The 26,838-nt window shown below is 40.6% G+C and overlaps 1 protein-coding gene across 1 annotated transcript; it reads right to left on the reverse strand.

Annotated features, from left to right (window-relative positions):
* Positions 1–2,884: 2,884 nt before the first annotated feature.
* LOC6568225 (Down syndrome cell adhesion molecule-like protein Dscam2) lies at positions 2,885–26,527 on the reverse strand. The gene is made up of 33 exons (XM_032740715.2): positions 26,447–26,527; positions 25,596–25,854; positions 22,386–22,528; positions 20,941–21,102; positions 20,402–20,551; positions 20,215–20,335; positions 18,051–18,168; positions 17,540–17,763; positions 15,280–15,407; positions 15,054–15,154; positions 14,683–14,887; positions 12,955–13,086; positions 12,682–12,831; positions 12,436–12,581; positions 12,178–12,313; positions 11,728–11,847; positions 11,381–11,533; positions 10,790–11,312; positions 10,513–10,723; positions 10,185–10,440; positions 9,674–9,817; positions 8,486–8,794; positions 8,206–8,361; positions 7,817–7,996; positions 7,362–7,736; positions 7,044–7,169; positions 6,068–6,383; positions 5,519–5,682; positions 5,161–5,409; positions 4,603–4,824; positions 4,344–4,539; positions 3,500–3,745; positions 2,885–3,363 (listed from the first exon to the last, which is right to left on the reverse strand). Exons 1-33 carry the CDS (start codon positions 26,478–26,480, stop codon positions 3,312–3,314), a joined length of 6,207 nt encoding a protein of 2,068 aa, XP_032596606.1. The 5' UTR covers positions 26,481–26,527; the 3' UTR covers positions 2,885–3,311.
* Between the last annotated feature and the right edge of the window lie 311 nt (positions 26,528–26,838).

Genomic DNA, 26,838 nt, shown 5'->3' on the forward strand with positions numbered 1-26,838 from the left:
GCTATCCCACACCCAATTTTATTTAACCCTACACTAAGAAAATATTTGTAGTATTGGTTGCCTAACAGAAAATCAAAGTTGTAAAATGTAGTTAATTTAGAAAATGGTTTTTATATTTTATTTTTATTTTATGAATATTTGAATATGAATATTTCAATTAAGTCTAAAAATATTAAGCAAAATATGGAAATATTACAAGTGATCTTGCTTTTAACTTTCATTTGAATTCCTTACAATTATTAAACATTGCTTTTTCCAAGTGTCCTTTATGTGTAAGCATGCACATATAGAAATACGTATTTGTCTTTGGCAGCAGATGTTTGGCAGGGCTGTGGCTGTGGCTGCGGCTGTGGCAGCTTGTGCTTGCCTCATTATGTTGAGTTGGCTGTTTGCCTTATTGCAGCAGGCCAAGTGTTATTCAGACAGCTAAATATTCGCTTTAAAGATTGCCAGTTGCCAAAGTACTTTGATTTAGAGAGCACATCTCATATTATAATCCTTTCAGATGCACTTGAGAGCTCATAGAGAATGCACAAACAAAAATATTTCCATTTTCAACCATATTTTGCTTACTGTATTTATAAGCTTTAGGCCAGATTACTTTGGTAGAGTAACACGAAGACAGTTGTTTGGCAATTTGTGACCACTCAGGCATAAAATGAAATGTTAATGAAAACCGAAAATAATTTACCTTTTAGTAATTTGAAAATTTTAATTAAATGCATTGCCTGCCTGCCAGCGGCTGCTAAGCCTTACAATCCGAACAATCTCAGTTATGGCCGAAACGTGCCGAGTCCGATCTGCCTCTGGGCGCCATGTGCAACTGCATCAACGCATATTTGCATTCGGGTGCCGTGTGCTGTGTAGATAATGTCCTACACATGACAGGCGGCTCAGAGCGGTTCACTCCAACATGGCAATAATAGAACTCTTACAAACAAAACCATACATATACCCACATCCACACAGGCACATATTTGCATAGGTTGGCTGTTATTAAATGCATGTGCAGCTTTCATTCGACCCACGCCTCTCTGCTCCGTTATCAGCGTGTGTAGTATGTGTGGGTGTGGGTGTGTGTGTGGGTGTGCCTATGTTTATCCTGTATGCATTTCGAGTACATTTTGAACAAGTGTGCAGCATGTACTACTAACCCCTTGCCATTTTCGGACTTTGAATTTGCTTAAATTGCATTGTTGTCGTTGTGAATGTTGCTGTTGTTGTTGCTGCCGCTCGGTGTGCGTCCATTGCCATTTAGTGATTATTCGCCTAGGCTTACAGCCAGCAGCTTTAACTAATTGAAATCGATTTTGGCCGGCAGTCGAGTGCATTTTTCTAAGTGCTGCCATCGAGAATCATGTCAACCACACACACACAAGCACACACACTTACCTAATGCTTTTCATGCGTGTGGCTGTTATATCGATTTTGGATATTTGTTTGTAACCTCGTAGCTGATAAAACTTGCATGGATCTAAAGTGCACTTTAATATACTAAGAAAATTAAAGTACATCTTTGTCGTCGTTGTGTTGCGTCTTTTCATTCTTAATTATACTGCTTGAGCGCAGACTAAGCTCCTTGGGCCGTAAGCTGCTTTTCACAACATTAACTAGGTTTTGGAACAACAACAGCTAATTAGCAAGGTGATTATTCTGGTAAAGTTGATGCCAATCGAAAGTTTGCTGGAGTGAGCAAAACTTCAATTGGTCTGGCATTCCAGTAGCAAGCTAAATAACCGAAGTTTCAGTTGAAAACACTAATCGCAAGTTAGTTCCAGTTTAGCTTTGCATGTGTGCACAACAGAATAACAGATCTAAAGTGCATTTGAATTTGATTGTATTGCGTATACGCAATGTGAACTTTGTTGCGCCTAAAAGATGCCACACTTTTTATGACTTGCTGGGAAGCGTCGTGTTGCACGTCGCCTGTTGGCCCTCTTACAACTGCCGTTAGCTGATGTCGAAGTGCCAGACACTGCAGACAAATGTTGCCCTACTGAAATGACTTTAAATTCAGTTGCAAACATTCTGAGAGATTGACAAACTTTTGCCGTCACAGGTAAATATTGCAACCCCACATCATGCATGCTTAATGTGCTCATTTTTGTGGGTATGTAGTGGCTTCTTCTGTATGTCTGTGCGTATGTTTGTGCGTATCAAAGTACCAAAGATATCTTGTGGCTTAATCTACCAGCTGAAATTGAAGCCACAATGCGGTGTGCAGTCCAAATACAACAGAGCTGCATTCACTGTGCTGATTGTAGTTGCTGTTCCTGTTGTTGCAAACTGAATTAGTTTACAGCTACTGTTGGCTTGTGGCAAGCCTGTATTGCATTTGATTGATTTGGTTATACTCATTTGCTAGCGCAAATATTGGTTTAGTGGCTTCGCAGGTGGACTCTGCCGAAACTGCCAATGCCAATCGGAGTTGGTTGTTTTAGCTATGGGTTTCAATTTAAAAAGTGTAGTTTAATAAAATTACCATGAAATTGATTTTTGTTTATCTTTATACACCTTTTATTTAATTAATTTTTTTGTTGTTAGTATTTGCATTTTGTGTTGCTTTGGTTTTGTTTTGGTTCACATACATGTATATATATATTTATATATTTACCTAAGATACCAATACAATTTCATTGTTGATTATCTATTTTAATTAAATTCCATAATTATCATATTTGACTTAAAATTAACAGCAACATTATTTCGAATGTGCGACTTTAAAAGTGTAAAAATCAATTTCAATAAAAAGAAACAACTTCGAACAAAAAGAAGAAGAACCAACCAACGCACCAGTTGAGTAAAGCACTTTGTCCAATTAAAATGCTGTTGAAATCAATTGCAGAAATAAATACTTTTAAACAATTAAATTTATCACAACAAATTGAAACAGATACTTATACACTCGTATGTGTGTGTGTAAATATTCCCCTAGATACTTATGGCTAGCAGACATTTAACGAGTGTTTGTTGTATGAGAACTTCTGAAAAATCTGTGAGAACTCTTTTGGGCTTACAGTCAATTTAACATACGTTTAGATTTGTATAGTCTTTGATTTGCATTAGCGAGAATTACGCGTGCTGGCTTAAATACTACAGTTTAGTTTACACTTAACGAACAACAATTAGAGTTGAGTTTGAGCTATCGACTTGCTCGATTAAGTAAATGCAGTTAAATGCCTCAGTTGTGTATAAGTGTATCGGTGTCGGTGTTTTTCTTTGCGTTTCTTTTGTTTTGTTTTTTATTTTGAGTCTGTGTTCTGGCCAAGTTAGTTAAGAGTCAGCGTTGGCTCTTTGCGGCTAGGCTAGTATTAAACGTGTATCGTGTATTCTTGACGCTCCTGCTCCTTCTTCTCGTGATACCTAAGGGTCGCAGGCTGGTTAGTTTTTTGCAGTTCAAGTTCAAGTTCAAGTTCAAGGTTGGTAGACGCTACAGCATGCAACAAACTACAGTCAAGCACTGGGATCACCGATTCTACACGTTCAATGATCAGCTTACCTTGCCAACAATGAGGTCAGCTCCTCTCGATCCATTTTCGCCAGCTGCGCCTCGCTGGTGTTTTCCATCACCCGCTGCACCTCCAAGTCCAAGGCGCGCTGCTCCCGCTCGCACTCCGCTTGATCCCCAAATTCGCGGGCATCGTGGAAAGCAGCCGGCGGACGAAAACCGCTCGATAAATCGCCGCCTGTCATGGCAGCAATGGAGGCGGCCAATGAGGCGGCGGTTTCAACCTCACTGCCAGCGCTATAAGGGGCAATATAATTTTGGTAATGTGCTCGAATTATTTGTGTTAGCTATTGATTGAGACAACAATGTCACAAAATAACACATGTTTTTATGGTAAGGCTGTAACCGAATTTCTCTGTAATGAAAATCTTTTCAACTTTGTCTACAGGTTGTAAGCCAATAAAATGGCAAATTTTAAAAAGAGATGCAAACCTATAAATTAATTTTTCACAAATTTTAAAGTTTATGTTTGAAATGGTAATTGAATTTACTACTACAAAATTAGCACAAAAGAAATGAATTTGAGTGAATGCTTTACAGTTTAATTCGACTAATCTGAAATATTAAAGTTAATGCAACATCTATTTTTAAGAAAGCTTTTCATTACTTCATAAATAACGATAAACTTGAATTGTTTATGCCAGAAATAATTAATTACCTTATTATAAAAATATAAAAGACTACTTAAAGACGGTTTCAGCCTTACTGTATTTTGGTTGTTGCATATTGTGATAAGTTGCTTAATTGACGTGTTATTTCTCTTAAATGTATTTGTTTGTTTCTTTTTTCATGAGTTTTCAATTCGGATTGTTTAGGGCTTAGGTACCTGAACTACCTGTTGTTACTACCAGGGCACTTTCGTCGCTCCAGCGTTTGGTTGCCCGATTGCGAAGCATGCTTCCGGTTGCGCTGTCCCGCGCTGCGCTTCTCCGCCGGCATGCCAATGTGCCGTGGCGTATTCAATCGTCGCTCCAGCGCCGGTGAGCCCTGGTCATTGTTCGACTCGGTGCTCGAGTCGGGCCGAAACATATCTGAAATATAACAGGCATTGTTCGATGCGCACACATGGCCAAAATCCCGTGCGGCATACGCACCTACAACAGCCCGTCCATCGCTGCTGCGCGACGACTTGCAAGGAACTCGATAGGTGGGCATGTTGGAGAACTCGGTGCTGGGGCTGATGCTGGTATCCGACTCCGACTCAGCCACCACGCCAGCATTACCACTCTTGGCGCTCCGTGCACCACTCGACTTCTTTGGGTGACCGGACTGCGAGCCAGCCACAATAGTCATTGATTTGCTCAGCGTGGATTCGTCTGCACAGAGGAAAAAACATGTTCCTCGGTCTTTAAAACTACTCAAATGTACTTATTAACAATGCTTATACTACAGTACGCAGTTCTTCTTTCTTTGGCATGTTCATGGCTATATTTTGCTGTGTTATATGTACTACGTATAAATAATTTAATTTTAAAAGAGTTAATTTAGGCTAAATAAAAACTATTACTACAAAATTTCCCCATGTATAATTTATAATATGGTGCTGTGTTTAAGAATATTTGATTAAACCTTACTTCTTACATGGTTGGATAACTGCAGACCGATTTTAGCAAGTCTAAGGCTCCAGCTAAAGTACCCATACTTGGACTTACCATCGGTATTGTAGTAGCGTTGTTTGTGCCAGCTGGACTTGCTCTTGACATGTCCGAAGCCCGCATTTGGCAGCAGTGGATAGGCCGTGGCATTTAGATTCTCGCCCTCCGGATGTCCGAATGTTTTGAACTGCATGGTGTAGTCATGCGGCGTTTGGGCGGCTAGCCCCCGTGTGGGCGTCTTTGCCGGTGCCCCTGTTCGTCCGCCATTCACACTGAACGTGGCATATGGCGAAATCTCGTACATTTCTAAGTAAGTCATGGCGAAGGAAAAAAAAAAGAAGATATGCGGAATGTGAGAAGGTTTAATTGTTACCTAGTGCTGGTCACGTGCACAGCCTAATGTCGCCCAACTCACCGGACTCGTTGCTCTTGTCCACCGTCTTGACCGGCGAGGCGCTGTAGACCTGCTGATTACGTCGATTCTCGTGCTCCTCCTTGAAGTCACCGGGTAGGGCCCGAGACTCGTAGCCCTCGGCAATGGGGCCGCAAAGAGTGCGGCGATGTTTGATGGTCAGTGCGCTGAAAGAAAATGGAAACCGTTGCTCAACGATTAGACGTCTAATTAAACTAGTCACTGAACGAAATGCGATTCTATTGGCCAGGTCAAGGGGCGATAAGTTGCTTAGCAAAGATTGACAAATTGCTTTTTGTCCTGCGAGAGTATGAGCAAATATTATTGATTTTCCCATAACCGTGGGCTTAATTGAAAAAAGGAAAAAGAAAAACCAACAACTCTTTGTGAGGAAACAAAAATAAATGGCATTTCATTTGATTTTTTGATCCACTTTCACCTGGCGCTCTACCCAGCCAGCCCAGTTAATTAAGGCTTAATTAACGTTCGCAAGCAATTACTGGCTCGCCGCTGCCAATTCAATTTAAGTCCCCTTAGATTTCTAGCACTTACATCGTCATGATGGCCACTGTGATTATGACAACGACAATTAACGTTGCCAACCAATCACCGTTGGTTGGATTTGTCGCATTTATCAGATTGTTCATCAAATCATTTTCCGAGGGGAATACGGAAGGCGGTGGTATGGTGATGCCATCCAAGCTCGTTGTGCTAAAATGATAATGCTCCGTCGTTTTTCCCGCATCGTTGGTAGCGGAGATGCGCAGCTGGTACCATTTCGAGGGCAGAAAGTCACAGAATATTAAATTTTCACGATTCTCTTCCGCGTTCGAAATATCCGATGTGACAACTGTCCAGCGTATGTCGCCTGGGGAACGGCCAGCAAATAAGTCCACAAAAAAAATAAAATAAAACAAAATAAATATGTCAGTTTTTGTTCAGCCATAAGGAAATTATACATCATACGCAGCGTTGCACGCGACATCATTTAAAAAATTGTATAAATATTTATGAATAAAATTGTATGTTCATTGCTCAGTTAAGTGAAAACATAAATAATTGTATTCATTTAATAAAATCACAGTCGAATAATATGTAACACGTCGAGTTTCAAATGCTCTTGAAAAACGCTGGATATTTGTGCTGACAGACAGTGCTGCTGGGATTATAAGCTCACAGGAGAAATAAAAATGATATTCGAATACTATCAATATAATGTGCATAATTTAATTTAAATTTCCACTAAATTTGCACCTAATGTGTTGTTTTCCTTTTAACTATTTATCACTCGGTAATCTAACAATGCATTCGCGTTATGTACTAACAAACTGTTATTATTATCATTTTTTTTTCAGAATACAATTTAAATCAGCAGAAATACATCACGGACTAAAATGGACTGATACATTTATTTTTGTATTTTTATTATTTTTTGTTATGAGTGATGGATTTGATTAAGTTTTAATAGCTTTTGCGAGAGTTGGCATTGGCAGGTGTGACTGTGCATTAATTACAATTTGCAACTTACCTAACGGTCGATGCTCTATGGAAAAATGGTGTATGCTGCAGCCGCCATTATGCCACGATGACAGCTTCAAATTCACACAGGTTGCATTTGTGGCAATTAGTTCATTGCCATTGGGCGCCTGCGAGGCTGTGTGTGTGAAATGGAAATGAATATGGAAATGAACATATGTGGGAAATGCTCAGCAGCCAGTGCTCATTGTGGTCAACTGAAAATTTGAATGCGGCCACAGGAAGTGCATTCGTACTTGCTACTCGACTACTCGTTGGTGGTCCAGCATAAGTACTTATGTATGCAAATGGACGAGATGAGAGCACACACCTTTTCCCTTGGTCCAGACATTAATTTCCTCGCTGGGTGCACCATCGCCCACCAAATTGTGGGCCGACATTTTTATAATGTACTGATTTCCGCACTTCAGGCCAGTCATTGTGTAAGCGTTGTTCTCCGGCAGCAGCTCCGTCTGTGCCCAGGTATCACCAGCCGTATGATATGAAATTGTGTAGCCCTGCAGCGGTGCTCCGCCATCCTCGGGCGCATCCCAACTGACACGTATGCTGTCAGCGGAAGCATACTGCACGATGATTTGTGGTGCGGCCGGTGGCTTCATAGCAATCACCTGATATTGGATTTCGTCACTACCAAAGAGATTGTTTGCCGTACACGTATAATTTCCGGACAGACTGCCTTCGACGCCTGTCGACCGTCGAGTGACGTGAAAAACCCGATCAAAAGATGTAAATGCAAATATTTTTGCAGCACAGCTGTTTACTTACGATGTATTCGCAAATTGCCCTCATTGGTTACCTCATAAAAGGGGCTAAATGTAACGGGTCGATCGCGAGTCAACCAACGCGCCCTTGGCGTGGGATTGCCCACAGCGAGGCATTCGAGCACAAGCCGTGTGCCGACAGCCTTCCGCACCACCTGACCGAATGAGGCAATGCGTGCAGGTGCTACAATAAACAAACGGTCAAACAAACACATAAAGAAAAACAGTACACACAGTTAGGAGCATGGAATTAAAGTGTTGGCTTCGCACTGTTGCGGTTATTTCGGTAAACACGGCGGCTAAATGTGAAAATTTTAATTAAAACGAAAATCGCACAAAACATGAGCCGTGTAGATGACTTTAAAGAGTTGCAGTTGCAGCTGCGATACCTACCTCGTGTATTGGTGGCCTGGGCCACCACAGATGTGGGCTCACCCTCACCCACCGACGTGGATGCTGATACCCAGAACTCGTACATTTGATTTTCGGCCAGGCTGCGTGCCTCGAACGTCACCGGATATCCGTTCTCGTCAACGCGTACCATGTGAGCTGATCGCAAAAAAAAAAAAAAAAAGATAGACAACAAAATATTGATAGTTGCCTTGTGTGCTGTGTGTTGGCCATGCGCATTTTTCTTTCTTTTCTTTTTGGGCAGGGGGAGAGGGGTACTCACTCTTGGTTTGGCCCTTGCGACCCGCTTCGCGTGCATACACCGTGTAATGCGATATGATGCCGTTGCGATTCTTTGGTGGCAGCCATGAAATTAAAATCGAATCAGCTGTCAAGGCAGCCGCTTTAATGGCTGCCGGCGCATCGGGCACATCGTCATCGGTTTGGCAAAATAATGGTTGACTGGCTAGGCCATCGCCGGTGGCTGTGTAGGCCAATGCTCGAATCGAATAGTTTGTTGCCTTGAGCAGTGTATGCAGATAGGTTTCCAAATTCGATGTGCGTTTGATCTCCAGTTTGGCGGGGAAGTCAACTGTGAAATTGAATAAATAAATCATTTCATTTTGCAATGAATCCCAAATAACACCAACAAGAATACTTAGTTACTTCACAATGCTGGTTATGCGCTCAACTTCTTTATGAACCAAAAGTTTTGTAGAAGCTGTGCTTATTACTTTTAAACTGTTGTGCACATTAAAAAAGTTTTTACACAATTTTGTGTATTGAGTTATTTTAAAATATTTAAATTATATAGCATCAAGTTGATTTTGTGATTGAATTGAAAAAATCTATTTAAATTTATGACTTGAATTTTTAATACACTGTTTAGTGCGATGGCTTGTGATTTGACGATATTAAAAATGTAGTTTAATGAAAAGTCAAATGTGTGAAGTTAACTATAAGAAAACTATAAATCACTTCACGAATTGTTTAAAAAATCCAATGATGAAGACAAACTGCACTGTGTTGATCTTTTGTTTTGCGACTGTGTAATAGCAGAGTCACTTTGGGTTTAATCGACTTAAGTAGATGACAAGTCTGGCTGCTTGGACCGTATAAATAGTATCGATTGCCAAGTATGTACATTGATTTGATAAGCGCTGCCAATATCCACAACTTTCCTGCTCATCAATGTGCTGACGCACAGCGCCCATTCAGCCCGGCGCCAAAACCAATAAACCCAAGCAACTAACTTGCTGCCTGCCTGCCTGCCTCGGTTTCAACTCTTAACCCCTAGCCGACTGCACAATCATATCGATTGGTGTTTGCACAGCGCTCTTCGTTTGCAATATCAACAAAATCAGCGCCATAAAGTGCCAACTGGCAACCACAAAATCTAGACTGTTAGCTGGATGCACTGGATGTACTGCATTTCCAAAGCAGCCACTGGCTGGGTGAAACCTATACTCACTTTGATGCACTATGGGGCGATATAAAATTTTATATCCCTGTATTATGCCGCCATGGAATTGCAGCGGTGGCTCCAGCCATGAAATTTTCAAACTCTGCGATGATAGCGCTGAGCAGTTAACTGTTTGTGGTGCAGCCTCCGGCACTGCAAAGAATGCAAATAGAATCAAAATAAAATCATAATAAATTTCAAGATTTTCAATTTGGAAATTAATTACAACTTTCATCATGTATCAAAACAAAAAATAAGACTTTCTTAAATTAAAAATAATAACATTTTTAATTTGTATTTAATAGTAATAAAATTGTAAGTACAAATTCTAATAATAGGCTCGATTTGCAGAGTTTAGGTTTTGAAAACTCATTCAACTCAATTATAATATATATATTTAATATTGTAGTCTTATGAAAATTTGGCACAATCTATCTGTCAACTTAAATTAAGTCGACAAAAGGTAAAGGGCTAAAATAATAAAATAGATATGTATATATATAGTGTTAAGTATTCTTACCGCCTTCGGCTGTGGTTCCAAAAATTGGCGCACTCCACGGTCCGGAGCCAAAGCTGTTGAGAGCACGCACGGTCACTGCATATCGAGTGTACTTACGGAGGCCACGGAGAGTGGCCTTGGTGGTTGCCCAGCCACTGACGATGACCGATTTGAGAGAGCTGTTAACCACGCTGATGTAGTTAATGTTCTGTTTCTCCTCGGAGCAGTTGACGGTGTAGCCAATGAGTTCGCCGTTCCACGACTCTCGCGGCGGTATCTGCAATTGGTTGGTTAGTGTGACAAACTGTAGAGAACGGAAAGCGCTGCAGGGCTAGTCTGTGGCACGCACCTGCCACGTAATTATCAGTTCACTTTCGCCGCCCGTTTGCACCTGCACATTGGACGGTGACTCTGTCGGCGCCTCCTCCTGCGTTTTGAGCACAATCGAATCTGTGTATGCGCTGCGCTCAATCTCGTTGATGGCCTGCATGCGTATGAGGAATGTCGTTGCCGGTGACAAACCCGCCACAATAGCGTTCTCACGCAGATCACTGTCATAGCTAATGAGAGAGGGCAGAGTCTATCAAGGATTCAGGATAGCGGTCAATAGAAACACACACACACACCTGCGACTAATGCTAGTCGATGGCAGCGTAACATTGATAACATTAATGCCATTCCAATCTCCACCTGCGGCTCCCAACGCGGCATGTGACTGCAAATACTTGAGCGCCTGGTACTGCACCAGGTAACTGAGCACCGGAGAGTTGCCATCAAAGGGTCGCCGCCAGCTGAGCTTGACGGTGCGTGAGCCCACCTCGAAGACCTCCAAATTGGAGGGTGTGTCGGGACGCTCTTGGACGGCGAGAAAAACAACCTGCTCTGCCCGACCGTATGGATTCTCGGCAATGCAACGATACACGCCCGAATCATGACGATCCGAGTGGCCAATGGTCAATTGCGAGTCGACGCCCTTTTCGGTTTTCATCTCCGCAATACTGAAGCGAAAGTTATTCAGATCGATGCGTCCATTGTTTTGCGTCCAGGCAATGCTGATGGGCTCATCGCCTTTCGCATGGCAGTCCAATGTGACCGGATCATTGCGACGTGAGCTGACATTCCTCGCAGGCTGTTCAAAACGTGCCGGTTCTGCAAGTTGTGTGTGTTACGTGGATTAAGGTAACTCCCTTGGCAACTCTATTGTTGTATACAATTACCATTCACATTGATGCGTATTATCTTCTTGAGACCAGCGCCAATTTCATTCGTGGCCTGGCACATATAGTATCCCTCATCGTTGTCCGTGGCCAAATTTAGTAGCAGCGAATGATTGCGCATGCTAAGTGGCTTGAAATCTTTGGAGGCTTTGCCTGTAAGAGACACATTTTAATTAAACAAATTGCGAGGCTCGCATACATTCAGCAACAGCAGCAGCAGCACCAGCACCAGCAGCTAATTAATAATAGAACGTTTCTGACTTTTGGGTGTGCACGTTTAACCCAACCAATTTGAATGTAGTCGGGCGACTGTTAAGCTGCTTGGGCAGAGAGATTGGCAAACTTACCTTGTCCTTTGAACCAGGTAATAGCTGGAATCGGATATCCTTCCGCCTCGCAATTTATCGATATTGTATTGCCCAACATAATGGCCGTATCCATGGGTTCATAGCTCCACCGTGGCGCCACTGAAATGTGATACGTGACCGGGGAGGCAGTACCGAAAACGTAACGAATGAAAGCGCGCCAAGTAAACAACAAAATTAACAACTTGCTGTTTGTGTTTCTCTTTCTCTCTATGTGTACACATATGCATGTGTGTGTGTGTGTGTGTGTGGAGTGTGTTTGGGTGTATAGCCAGCTCCCTAAAAGGGAGGCAAACTGGTGCACAAATCCTGCGTGATTTATTTTTTTTTGAAATAACAGCAAAGCGCACCAATAGATTCAGCAGCCAAGAAGGCTGCTCGTTCCACAATCAGCTTCTCACCTGCTGGATTTTCATGGACGAGCAAACTTACCGCGCACTTGCAGTTCCGCCGTATAGTTCACCTTGGCAGCCGCATTGCTGGCATAGCAGGTGTACTTGCCGCTATGCCTCGCGCTGATATCCTTGAACACCAGCAGCGAGTAAAACTCTTCCTTCTTTTCGGTAATCTTGTAAATTGAAAGACACACAGAAAAGGTGCAGCATCAGCATCAGCATCAGCAGTTGTAACAAAATTGTTTCACAAGATACGCTAAATGCAACGATAGTTCGACAACTTTGGCAAACTCACCTGCAGGCTGAGGGGTATGGAACTGTCATCCTTCTTCCAACTAAAGTAAATGGGCATGTCGCCAGAGGATACAGCGCAGGTGATTTGTGCTCGTCCGCCCTCCTGCAGATTCTTAGGGAACTTGAAAGCCTCAATGACGGGCGGACCTGGTGAGCGATTAGCCAACGTGGCAGACATTAATACGACAACCAACTGAAGGACTCAGACTCTCTGAGTCTTTGAGTCTCTCTGCTCCATTCAACTTACTGTTCACATTCAATTGCATGTCGCGACGCGCCTCCTCTCCCGCCCGACTGCGCACAATGCACGTGTATATGCCCTGATCCCTGCCGGGCTCCACATTCTTGATGACAAGCTGACCGCCCTCCGGCACCGTTGCCAGTGTATAGTGTGTGCCTGTACCGATGAGAGAGTGACAATAAAATTGTGTGTAGAAAATGTTGTCATGCGCTAAGCAGCGCATGCCACGCCCCATGATCAATACCCCCTGTCCATTTGTTTGCTTGCAATTTGTCTTACTTGTTGTCAATTCCTGATGCGCCTTCTCCCAACGAATTTGGTCAATGGGATAGCCGGCAAACGGACATCGCACAATTATGTCCTCTCCTGCAACGGCCTTAACGGGTCCAATGGCACGCACATAAGGCGGTCCTGCGTGTGTGTGTGGGAAAGAGCATTGTGTAATTTATAAAATTTGTTTCAAAATGCAATTAGGCAGAAATGCATCGCAAATGCTTAATAATTCAAATTATATTCTATTCGGACACACATGTGAAATTAATGGCCAAAACGTAAATGCAGCTGACGACAAAGGATGCAATTTGCAATGGCGCTAATGCAGCACGTTGCATGCGTTGCATAAATTGCAAAATGCATAATTAAACAGTTTGATCAGTATTCTGCATGGAGAATTGCCCCACATCCCACACTGCGTATGCGTGATATGCGGTTACATCACGCAAAATTGTATTAAATCTGCAACCGTCCATCATACAATAAGATGTAAGCTGTTTATAACTATGCGTACAATTGCCAAACATTTCCAACTCAATGATCAAGAGAAGCTAAACAAAATATATGTCTGAGCTTCATTTATATAACTACAACTGAGAGGCAAGTGTGAGGTTGTTTATATTGATGAATTATATATATAATATGTACATATTTAATAATATATATTTAAAGATTATATTGCTTTAATTGAACCCATGATTAAAGAAATCTATATTGATGAACAATATATCCTTCATTAAAAAGTTGAAATCTTCTTTTACATTATACAATTTTCATAGTTAGAGAGGCAAGGCATTTCTTCCAACTTCTATATACCTAAGAATAAGAGCTGCGGGAACTTGAACTAATCCACTCGTGAGAACTTTGCCATTCGAATTTCAATCGCTTTGCTTTCTGTTGCTTTGCCGAGTGGACAAGCTTAATTTGATTTTACGATTTGGCTGCAAGTGCGAGGCCAAGGGCTCAAAAGTGCCATTTATATAGATATTACATAGATATCAAATATACGGATACACTTACACAGGCTGCAGGCAAGTGAGATAGTAGCAAATAGATAGCATCAATCAAGATTCACGCTGAAGGAGGGGCACATGATTAATATATGTCAGATCCGCATTTGGTTATGCATTATTAACACATTAAGAAAGCATTATCGAAACAGCTTAAAATGCTTCAATACTCGAATATGTGATACAACCAAATTGCATAAAATGAAAGAGCAGGCCTTAACTGTATTTGTATTTGTACTTTAATGGCCAGAGTTTATAGTCTGATTTGGTTGTGATTACATTGCGAGGCGGTTGATTGTAAGCTGCTAGGGAAAATGAGATTGTCCTTGCTAAAAATTCAGTTTTCAACGGCTCAGCGGCTTTATATCGATGGCGACTTTATCGCCATCAGGGATTTTTCTTAGAATTTTACGCTGAATGTGTGAATATGTATATATATGTATATATATATATGTGTGTATATATTTTTCCGACGTGTCTATTTTTGCCTTTTGTCACGTTGCCTTGGCAAAATGTATGTATTTCCAATCAGTGCGGATGCGGCAGGAGCTCTCACAAAATTCATGGCTCAGCGTCTTTTGTGATTTGTATTGTGTGGCAGACAAAAAAGGACCTTTGAAATGCGATAGTCTACGAGGACTATCTGTAGCATGGGCATACCTTGTTGGTTGCACAATGGAGGTCATGTCGAATAATTGATTTTGTTGGTAATTTATTAACTCACCGTAAACATTCAGACGGGCAGAGTGCTCAATATTGCCCATGGAATTGCTGGCCACACACCTGTACAGGCCGCCATCGTCTGGACGGACATGCGAGATATTTAAATGGCTTATCACATCGCCAGATATGTCGACAAATTGGCCAATTGCAAAACGATGATGCAGAGACACATCCATAATAGGCTGCGAGTCCAAAAGCCAGGCGAACTGCAACGAGACACGCAGCAGATAATCAATAAGAAGCTGACAGAATACGGCCAGTGCATAATATGTGCGTGTGTTTAATCAATGCGTTTGTGAGTGGTTGTGTGTGCTGATGTGTAAAGTCAACAATGCATAATAATAATAATAGCAATAAAACATTTCAACTTACTTGCGGCGGCGGAGAGCCGCTGGCTGAGCACTTAAGCGATATTAATGGCCCCGGACGCACATTCTGCTCAATGAACGTGTAAATCAATTCGGGCACTGTGTCTGCAACGGCAAAGAGGCAAAAGCACACGGCTCTGATAAATGCCAAACCCTGTCTCATAAACTATGCATGAGTGGGTAGTAGCGAGTAGTAGCATCCACACACACAAAAACCCATTTCAACTTACCGCCCAACTTCAGCTCGGCCATCGCCTGCGCACTGGCGCGCTGATTCTCCACGAGACATTGATAGACACCGCGGTCGCGTCGCCCCACATTAAGCACCAGCAACGAGCTCTTCGATAGGAAACGTATGCTGACACAAGACAAAAAGAAAATTTATATATATATATATACAAAAATGAGAATTTTCGAAAAATCAGTAAAAAAAAAATTTACATGTATATATAAAAAATGAAAACTTTGAATTTTACGGTCGGACATTACCGACTGGATAATGCACTAGGCTCTAGCTTTATTGGGAAGTATCTTAAATGTAACTATAAAACTGAGGTATATCTTAAATAAGTTTATTGCTTTTTATATAATCCAATATATTTCGATCTCCGTCGGGATTAACACAATTAACAATTTATATATTCGTATTGGTAAATTTCAAATACCTTACGAAGTTTTTGCAATAAGTATTTCGATATATTTTAACAAATGATGTTCACAGCTTTTTACTCCTGATGGAAATATATGTTTTTATCGATTTGCCTGACTAACGCGGACTTATTCAAATAATGTGTGTATTGCATAAAACGAATATGTCTTTATCCTTTTTAGGATTACGTCAAAAAAAAGAAGAAAGGACTATTTAAACTTTAACAGGCAAGCGTTCACTTCAAAAGTGGCAACGTTGCATGAAAAAAGCCGAGTTTACAAAATACAATAAGCTCACGCCATTTTGTAAGCTAAAAGTCTAAGCGAATGTGTTGGCGAATATTTGTGTACAAGTAAATATGTGTGTATATGTGTGAATATGTGTGTGTGTGTGTTTTTTTCATCCTGTGCATTTGCTTTTTGTTCGCTCAGGCGAAATTTGTTATTTATTTTATTAGCATAAGCATAAAAATTTCTGCTTGATTTGTTATGCTGATTTGCTTCAGCTCATCTCGGTCTTACCCTTTAGGCCCCTTACTCTCTCTCTCTCTGTCTCTCTCTTTTACTCTCTTTCTCTCTCACACTGCTTGCGCTTGACCGCATCTTCTTTGGTGTATATCCTTGGGCAACAGCTGGTCAGCGCACCCACACACACAAGCAAGCACAGCAGTTCAAAGACACACACATTTACACATATAGTCGAATGATGTTTGTTTTTCCAAGCTGTTTGTACTCAGGGCTGTTTTCCAGCTTCAATGTATGTACGTATACATGGTTGTCAGCATATATGGCCTATATGTGTATATATACATATATATGTATATATTTTGTGCTGATGTGCCTGAGTATTCGTGTTTGCATTTTGCTTGGCCAAGCTGCGTATTATGCTGATTTCACGTAATTTGCATTAAATTATCAAGATGTGTTCAACCCATTCAAGTGGATATATGTGTGTGTGTGTGTGGGCACATCCAGAGTATCACAACCGGCTAGTGGCAGCCAGCTTGGCAATCTGCCGCTCCTAAGATTAACATAATTTATGTTTTGTATGCACACATACATACATATTATACACATGGTCATCTGCAAACTAGTATTCTATTTAATTTTAATTAGTTGCACAAATGAACGAAAACAAATGAATTTGCTTGCTTAAGCAATGTTTTGTTTGTCAGCTTTTGTGAAAACTTTTACAAGAATCGCCTAACCGACAGCTTAACTTTGTAATCTCCTCTTTTTATACTAGTTCACAGCCAATTTACGCATTCTCGACAATTGATTCAAATTCTCGAACATTCACTGCAATCCATCAGCATATTTGAGCATTGACCTCGACACGCATCACCAACCGGAAAACTATGGAAAATAGCACAAAGCTTTTAAGCAATCAGTCAATGGCTTGCAAAAAAAAAAAAAAAAACTGCTATTATAAAAAACGGAAACTAAAATATAGCCGAATAAATAAAATGGAAAATGAAATTGTAGCTGGCAACAAATGAAGTTCAGCTCGAACCCCGCAGTTAATCCATCGCTCATCAATAATAATACACAGCAATATGGCTTTTTTTTTGTTTTGCCAGGAGCACCCCTAACAACGGCACTGCAATAACAAGAGCGCTTACTCTACGGCTTTATCACAATTTTTCATTCTTTTTTTTTTTTTTGGCTTTCGTGTTTTTTTTTTTTTTGTTTTTGGCAAGCAAAAATTTTTGCAAATGTAAAAACAGATACAAATCGAAGTGGCCTGTGTTCATTGCTAGTTCCATGCACACAATGTTGCATGTTGCATGTTGCATGTATGCATGTTACTGTTATTGTTGTTGTTACAAGTACTATACTTACTTATCCCGACCGGTGCTGAGTGCATTATTCGCTTGCAGCGGTTTGCCATTGTGCAGCCAGTCGATGGCATCGATCGCCGAGCCAGTTGTTGTGCAATTGAAAATTGCCGTTCCGCCCGAATTGACAATTTGTACTTGCGGCAGTATATGCACCGAGACAAACGTATTTACACTGAGCCGAATTTCAATGCGTTGCTCCCCAAACTGATTCGATGCCTGGCAAATCTGCAAAAGCACAACCAGAGGGCGAAATGGGTCGATATATAAGCCAGCCAAAATCAATCAACTCTTTGATACATATACATCACCATCATACATTGTGAATACATGGCACAATCTACGAGGACTGCATATACGTAAGCCTTATACATGACAGACTATGCATTAAATACAATATTTCACTGGCAGTCAATCTGACAGAGAGTCAAACTGCTTGAATTGTGCAAACTGATTGACTGACTAACTGACAGTCAGCGCCTGTCAGCGTGTTTGAGGTTACTGCTCATACTCACCCATTTGCCCGCGTCCCGCTCGTCAGCATTTTTGATAAGCAACAATGTTCGCGATAGTATCACCCGCTGTGACGATGGTATGGGATATAGTGCTGCCGAGTCTGAAACGCGATACCAGCTGCAAGTCATATATATAAATATAAATATGAAATCGTTAGTTATGTGATGAGAGCGATAGCTGACATCTTGCGTTTTAAATGCGAGAGTCGAGAAAAGTTTGACTAGAAACTGCATTTGCAGTGCACAGTTCTCAAATTTTAAACAATAATTTGCTTATAATATTAATTTAACAATTTAATATACAAAGTTTAACTGTCCCTCACACTAAATAAAAAAGTTTCATGAATATTGGATTTGAATATATATCATTTGTATCTTTTAATTAATTGTTATTGATAAAATCCAAAGCCTGTTCGAAAACTCAAAACACAAAAACTAAATCTTATTGATCAAATATTAACGTCAATATAAGAAATTTGGTGCCTCACTATAATTGCAGTAAATCCATATTGACAGGCGAGCAGATAAATATGGCTTAATGGACTCTAATCCTGATGAAGAATAAGTATAATCCCAATTTATGGTTTCGGGCACGCCCTTAAGCGAATTTTAATATTTTTTTTATAAACTCATATTCTCAGAGTGATTAATTAGAGTATACATGTTCGAAGGACCATTTCAATACGTAAGACATCTGATAGCAATAATATGTTACTTATAATGCACTCAGCATGAGTATACCAAAAGTAGTTTAACAAAATTGTATAACCTCTATGACTTATTTATAAACAGTTGGGTTTTATTCGCTGGCAAAAAGTAAATATTCAAGACATTTAGCATGCTTGCCTCGAGCGCGCACGTACAAGTTCACACACGCACACACACCTAAACCAACACACAGAAACACTCACAAAAACATACACAGGGACAAGCTGAGATATATGTATATTATGATGAAATCAATAAGAAGCGCTCAACTTGTAAGCCATAAACCGATTTCACTCATCGCCCATGCAAGCCACGTAGACAGCTCGGACTAAACTTCAGCTAAAAACAAAATTATCGCATTTTTCTCGCATTTATAGTAATCATAATGTGCTCGAGGATGGCATATCGACTGAGCGACTGAGAGAGATGGCTAGATACAAATATAGAGATAGAAAATCATTTATGCTGGAAATATGCTGTTTAAATCTCGAGTCTTGTTGACTGGCATTCGCCTGCTCTGTGGTTTGCCATTTGAAAATATTTCAGGCATTTCACGATTCTAGACCAGACGGCGTCCCCTTTGCATGTTTGCCTGGTGTCTGTTTGGATTTTCACTGGCACTTGGTGTAGGTCTCTTACCCCGTCAAATTCCCCTTGCGTTATGACTATCTCTCTCTCTGTTTCTCTCACCGTGTCTGTATTTCTCTTTCTCTCGTGGGCACACATCAAGTGCCTATGACTGCATGAAATTTTAATAAGCCTGACTAAGTGAAGAGCAGACTTCTAAATTTTCCTTTGTCATAGTGGCATTGGCCTGTCAATAAACCAGGTCTCTGCTAATTAGTGGCGAACTTCTTTGTAATATGATATATTTTATTTCCTGACTTTGAGTGTCGGTTGTTCTTTTTTTCTTTTTGCTCTTGTTATTATTTACCAAAATTGGTTTTTATTGATTGAGCAGTTAGAAGTGTTGACTTTTGTAAGCCGATACGTTGAGTATGCTCAGTGGCTGGATAAACAAGATGATAACGTTCATGGTGAGTATCTTGCCTGACAGACACTTCGTTTATTAGTTTCTTTTTTCTGCACTCAGCTGTACTGTGCCGGGTCAGTGAAATTAAGACCCCATTAACACATGGCTAATACGCAGCTATTAAAAAGCTTTTTACATGCTGCTGCTGCCAGCCAAAATCCGACGTGGAGTTCCCGTAATTAGCACTAACACAACAGTCTCTAATATGCAATAAAACCAGGGTCCCTGGCAAACATTCAAATGCACTTAAGTGTTGTCTCTATAAATGGAGCCAGGCCCACTGGCATCCCGTGTGTATTCGTTGTGCGTGCTGGTATTTTATTGCCACAGATACAAGTTGGCAGCTGCACAGATACCAATGCCCAATACAATTGGCAAGAGGCAACAGACATTTAGAACTTGGAAATTGGTTGCGTTACTCACGTGAATATGGGAAATGGATTGCCCTGAATGTTGCAAGGCAAATGCACATCGTTGCCCCGCTCCACATGTATCTCCATCACTGGCTTTTGACTGGTGCGTGGTGCCAGATTCTTGCTTAGCTCTGCAACAAATGTCAATTCCGCTTGGCATTAATAATCTTAGCTTACCCAATTTCTTTTTGCCTTACCTTTCACCTGTAGCATGACAGCATCACTTCGCTGTCTATCGCCATTCAGTGTGTTTGTAACAAGGCAACTGAATTTCGCCAGACCATCCTCGGATCGCACGGAACGCACGTAAAGCTCACCGGAGGCAGCCAGAACGACATAGCGACCAGCTGCAGTGAATCCAATGTCATAGAGTAATTCGTAAAATTCATAAAAAACTATAGTTTCAACAAAGTGCTAAAAAAACAACAACAAAAAATTAAAATAAAAACCAAACAACCGAAAAACCAAAAATGAATAACAAAATCAAGTTTCTCGCTGCGTATACGTAACATTTATCAATAAATGTCAACGCTACCAGGAATACAAAAGCAACTGTGTATCCCCCAGGACATGATCCACACCAGTAACAACGACAACAACAATAACGAACAAGCAAAAACAGAAACAACTACAATGCGAGTATGAGCACATAAATTTCAGCTGCAGATAAACACCCACACAAACACGTATTGTGTTCAGTGTGCATGTGTGTGTGTAAAACTGTGGCAACACTCACCAACATCCGACAGTTCCGGCAGCAGTATCTCCTCGCCTCGATGCCAACTGGCCACGCGCACATAAGGCCGCACATATTCCGGTATAGCGCACTTAATCAACGCCGAATTTCCCAAATAGACTTCAGTGTTTTCCACGTGCACATGAAACTGACGACGCACCACTACACAAAGGAGAAAAACAGCAACGGGAGCAACAAAAAATTGAAACAGAAACAGATGAGAATCTGAGAAATTGTCGAAAATCAACAAACGTTGCATGCCTATTGGGCCAAAAACTGCCCTTGGGCAGAATGCGTAAAACGCTTCTGGTTGAGAGGGGAGGCGGGTGGACTGTCACTAGGCCTGGGAAAATGGGGAAAGCACAGCATAGCAGGATGAATTGAAGCGCAGCATGCGGGACAATAAACGCAGCACAATGCAAAAATGGCAGCAGTTTAAATGAATGAAATTGCTTGAAATTACATGCGAATCGGATGTGAAGAGCATAAAGAAAGAAAACAGACAAAAAATAAAAATGGGAAAAGGGAAAAAAGGAAAATGGAAAATGGAAAACACCGTCACGCGACAATATATATGAGTCGTAAAAATATCAGAAATGATACACATGAAAAATTCGAAGCGTAAATATTGAATGAGATTTTAAGCGACTATCATACATCGTTGGTTTCCCAGCTCAAATCGAATAGCACTGCTTCAAGTAGGATTGCTGGATTGCAACGACTGTATTGGCTGTGGCAATGCTAAAGAAATCAACATTGACCATATCCAAGTCACATTTTTAAGCCATGCAAAATAACCATTAATGGATTAATTCAAAAATATCTTTGTACATTTAATGGCAACTCGTAAAATACAAATTATATCATCGATTGAATAATTGATATGAATAAAGATCAAATATTTTAATCTAAAAATAAAAGTTGATTTAATATACATGTATATTTCTAATTGATTGAACTATATTTAAAACAAATATTTATAGATTTGCGTACTTTTGACAACCACAAAGCAATTCAGTGGCGCGTTCTGTCTTTCTTTACGGTATGCGGTGCACGATTGTGATAGGAAATGCGCCGGAAATTAAAATGTTATGTGCAGAAATCAAAAACTGACTCACAGTTGACAATTATGACGCAGCGACTGTCAAAACTGAGCGGCAACAAAATCATGATAGCTACATAAACACATATATAGATTCATCTATGAGCAAAGTGGTTTCTAGAAAATATCAGGAAAGAGCTGCAGGAGCAGTCGCCAAACGTGCATAGCCTGAAAATGTGCATTGCACCACGCATAAAGGTGTGTGTATGTGTGTGTGTGTGTGTGTGTGTGTGTGTGTGTGTGTGTGTAGCTATTTGTATTTGTGGCTTGTTGTGCATGCTAATGGAGCCGCCATACACTCCATGGTTGCAGCGTCAGCTACTTTAGTTTACTTTCCGCTTACCTGCTTGCACCTGCACATTGCGACTCAATATTGTGCCGGCCTCATTGCTGGCTCGGCAACGGTAGGTGGCTTCGTGTACATCCGTGCGATAATATTGCGCCAAAAACGGTGGGAAGTGCAATGTGCCATTGCCAGATATTTTTCTGAAAATACACACAAACCATGAGAAGAAAGGCAAAGAATATATACATGCAGTATTGCAATATTTTTAGTACGCAAAGTCTTGGGGCTTTCATCGTTATTTATTTATACACATTGAGAGCGTTACACAAAAATTTGTTGTACAAAAACATGCCAAAATGGAAGCCACTTTGCCGGTGAACATTTCTATATTGCAACTATAGGCGAAGATTTGCATAAAAATGCAATAAACCCGAGGGTCCTCCACACGGTGGACGGCGTGTGTGCGGGACCAGAGACGACGTAAGCAGATGGCGGATGCATTTGCAAAGACAGCTACTAACAATGGGAGTTAGCAAGCTCGTAAGGATCGGTGCTTTAGCTGCTGACAAAGGAAGGAAATGCATATAAAAAAATATAATCTCACAAAGAGAGATAAGGCAGTAAGCAACATTTGGACTAACTGCGGCGTTAAGCTTAATCGAAATAATTTATTTTTATTTTTTTGTTATGAATCCATAGATCAAAAATAATTTAATGTAAATATTGATGGACGAGCTTATTGTATACAAATTTGATCGATCGTTTGCACCTTCCGTTTTTCCGTTTTTTTATATTCTTGATTAAATTGAATGAACTTTTCTTCATCTGTCTCAATCTTCTTATCGATTTACTGGCCACACGGTGGTCTTAAAGCATTTAATGATTTATTTAAATAAATTATTCTTTTTCGTTTGTTATACTATTTTCAAATATTTAAAACCAAATTCAAAGTCTCTTTTAGCTATTTTATTAACATTTAATTGGCCCTGAGGCTTGAATGACAATCCCAACCAATCAACATTCCTTCACATAACTTATTCTGGGCACATCGAAAGCGCACGAAGGCAAAGTCCGGACCGTTATCCACAGCATTCCAATGAAAGCACAAAGGATAGCATTCCCATCCAATGTTCGCTAATCATCACAGCTGACTAACAAGCAGCAGCGCGAATGATGCGACCACGGAAGTGGGAGGAGGAATGGTTTTGACACAGAGGACAACAACCGGAGCACGGCAAAAAGCATCAAAAAACTTCATCAAGCGCAGTTTTCCAAAATGTTTAAGTGCTGGCAATTTGTTTACGTCTATTGCGTTTGCATAGAGCCAAAAGGAAAAAAAAATAAATAAATAACTACAAAAGCTCAGTGCTCTATGGGTTGGCGAGATAAGTATACATTCCGTACCCTCATACCCGAAAATGTCACTTGAACTCAACTATGCTCTTTACCAGCTTAAAATAAAATTGGTTTCATTTCCATGCAGCTCGGTTGCGTCCAGAGCTCATTTTGGAGGCCAGGACTCGCAGCAACCACACACCACACACACCATTCACACTGACAGACTGCCGTAGACACACAGTCATCCACAGCGAGTGTAACGTGAATTGCCTGGCTTATGTGCATATGTGTATGTTTATTCAGCCCACATGATCACGTACTACTTCCAATGACATTTCATTTTGCAAAACATCAAAATTCTTTTAGGACATTTTTACCAAGCTCTATTGCTTCAATGGCGTGTGCTTGCATTTATTTTTTTATTCATATTTTACTCTGGGCAAATGCTTAAATTATTTTTATTTTTAAATCAACCGACCACCGAGCTTATTCACAACAGCTTCAACATACAAGACGCGACTTCGACACGATTTCGTTATAAAAACAAACAGAGAAAACGGCTAGTTTCATACTCTTGAAGACCACTAAAAGTGCTTGATTTTGAACTGTGTGTTCCTATTCGAGATATGTTTCTAATCTTTAGGAAACGTAAAAAATTACTGATATTTTTCATAAATAAAATGGGTATTATTTAAATAGCACACAAAACAAGGGCTATCTTACGTACTCTGAATATAAGAAGCCCTCGCATTTATCTAAATAACCTTAAAGCTGATGAAAGGGACACAGACAGACGTCATTACTCTATCGACTTGACCTGTGATGCTGATCAAGAAAATAAATAATTTATGTGGTTAGAGACGTCTTTTTCTATGCATTGAAAACTTCTTGTCAAAATTATAATACACCCTGCATGGATATAAAAATAAACTCACATAATATGGTCTTTAAAAACTAAACTCTTTGGTACAATTATAGCCAAGTTATGAGTTCCTAAGTAGAATACGTGTGAAATGGTATTTTAGAGCGACTAGTTTTCATAAGCTCTAACATACCATATCGATTTAACTCATAGAATCAAGATCAAGAATATTCTTCTTTTTCGCGCTGAGAAAATGTCCTGATTCAAGTGTAAATTATAGTGATTTGCTAGTTTATCATATTATACAAAATTGTCACGCTCTTAAAGTTGATTTTTCATAATCCGTGTCGCTTCCGACACGTGCTCATCTCTACTTGGTCACAGCTAAACAGAAATGGTATGCATTTATTTCTCAAAGCAAAGCCACATTTAATTTTTACATTTGAGCTTTCATAGTGCATAGAAAAAGTGACGACAACAACAACGGCTTGACAGCATTTTAATATTTTAAAAGTTAAGAGCAAACGAGGGAAAGGTTGACTGTCTGCCTGTCAGTTAGTCTGCATAACATTAACATATGAACTGGCGGGCATTTTAAGGAATGCGAGTCTGCAGTTGTTGTTGCTGTTGCTGTCTGCCAGCCACGCATTGCTTTTGTTTCTAATTTCTTTGGCCCTTTTAGGCAGGCACGTAAAACAGAGCACACTTATTGTTTGGCAGCTAAACAAAACCCCTTTTAATGCTGTGGCCTTTCATTCGTGGCCTGTCACTGGCAACATTGATTTTGACTGGGTTCATGCAAAAATATGTAGCATACTTTTGGTTGAATTTCCACCAGATAAGCTGCCAGGCTTAAAAAGTTTTGCGACTGGCTCGGCATGCCAAGTGAAAACAAGCTAGTAGACATCTTTAATTTGCCCACAAGCTGAAGCCACAACAGTGTGACTCAAGCAACCGCAGACGCAGCCGCAGCCGCATCCGACAGGCACCCAGGCAGCCAGCCAGCCAGCTGGCGCACCCACTTAATATTAGACATACGCATGGTTGTTGAAACCGCAAAAACTTACCTAAGTCCGGGTACCTGGCTTGCCAGCGTGCCGTCGCGCATCACCCAGGACACAACTGGCGCTGGATTTCCGTGCGCCGTGCAACTAACCTGTGCGCCCGTATCGTTCCCAAACAGCAAACGGGGTGAGGGCTCCAGCAGGAACGTGGGCACCCGTAAGCCGCTTGTGGCCTCTGCTGGCAACGGTAGCTCCAGCACCAGCAGCCCCACAGTCAACAGCACAAGCAGCAGCAGCAGCCTCGCATTCTCCGCAATAATTGCTGCGAAGTAAAAGGTTTTTTGGAGAAAGGCAGCGTAATTATAATCATCATGTAATTATGTGAATGCATTTGTTTATGTGTGTGGATTGTTTCAGTGCCAGTTGCAATGCTAACTATAGCAGTAGCAATTGTGGTAGTTGTTGTTACTGCCAGTTGTTGCTCGGTTGCATGTGCGAGTCTGTTTCAAGTGCAACTTATAAAATGCGGCTAATTTGGATTCGGTTTCATTCACCCACCAGCAGAACCAGCAGCAAGCGCATGGCTTTAATTTGGGCAGCACTTGAGTCTGGTGGGGCGTAGACGAGGCAGCCACTTGTGTGTGTGTATTTGAGTGTATGTGTGTGTGTGTGTGTGTGTGTGCAATTTCACTTTTTGATATATTTATGGCTGCTCTTGTGCGTCTGAAGTTTGTTTATCCAGCTCAAAACTCGCTTAACTGTTACACGTATGCAGTAAAGTTGTTGCCAATAGCGATGAAGGCAACTACTACATGCAACAACAAGCAACAACCAAATCAACAACAACAAACAGCAAAAGCAGTTGCTGTACCAGCAAGGGTATCGTCAACAGAAGTCAGCAATTAGTTACCTACCTTTCTCTCTGGCTAGAAGCAATAGTAAACCCATTTCGTTGCATGTATGTTTTATATATGTATATGTGTATATATATATATATATGTATTTGCTTTTACGTGTTATCCTTGCCTTATGCTCTCTGTTATTAATAAATTAAATTTCTTTTACTTTTATGTGCAGTTTCTATTTGACTGCTGTTTGGTTAGTGAGGTTATTTTCTTTTCTCTGATTGTTGCCTTAAACTTTCGATTGCATTTATTCTGCTTCACGCTGACTTCGTCGCCGTCCACCTGTACAAGAGAATAAAAGTCCAAGATTGGATTGCAGTTTGATTAATTTAATTATTTAAAATAATGCATAATTTAAATGATAATTTTAAATTATATTCAAACAGAAAATGTACTTTATT

Source organism: Drosophila grimshawi, unplaced genomic scaffold, assembly GCF_018153295.1.
Source record: "Drosophila grimshawi isolate 15287-2541.00 unplaced genomic scaffold, ASM1815329v1 contig_311, whole genome shotgun sequence".
NCBI classification, from domain to species: Eukaryota; Metazoa; Arthropoda; class Insecta; order Diptera; family Drosophilidae; genus Drosophila; species Drosophila grimshawi.

Excerpts from the sequence above, each read along its gene's own strand:
- LOC6568225 (XM_032740715.2), bottom strand. The coding sequence starts at position 26,480 with ATGGGTTTACTATTGCTTCTAGCCAGAGAGAAAG. Across the intron at positions 7,997-8,205 it reads CCAGGCCACCAATACACGAG|CACCTGCACGCATTGCCTCA; the intron begins GTAGGTATCGCA and ends TGTTTATTGTAG. Across the intron at positions 7,170-7,361 it reads TGTCTGGACCAAGGGAAAAG|CCTCGCAGGCGCCCAATGGC; the intron begins GTGTGTGCTCTC and ends TCACACACACAG.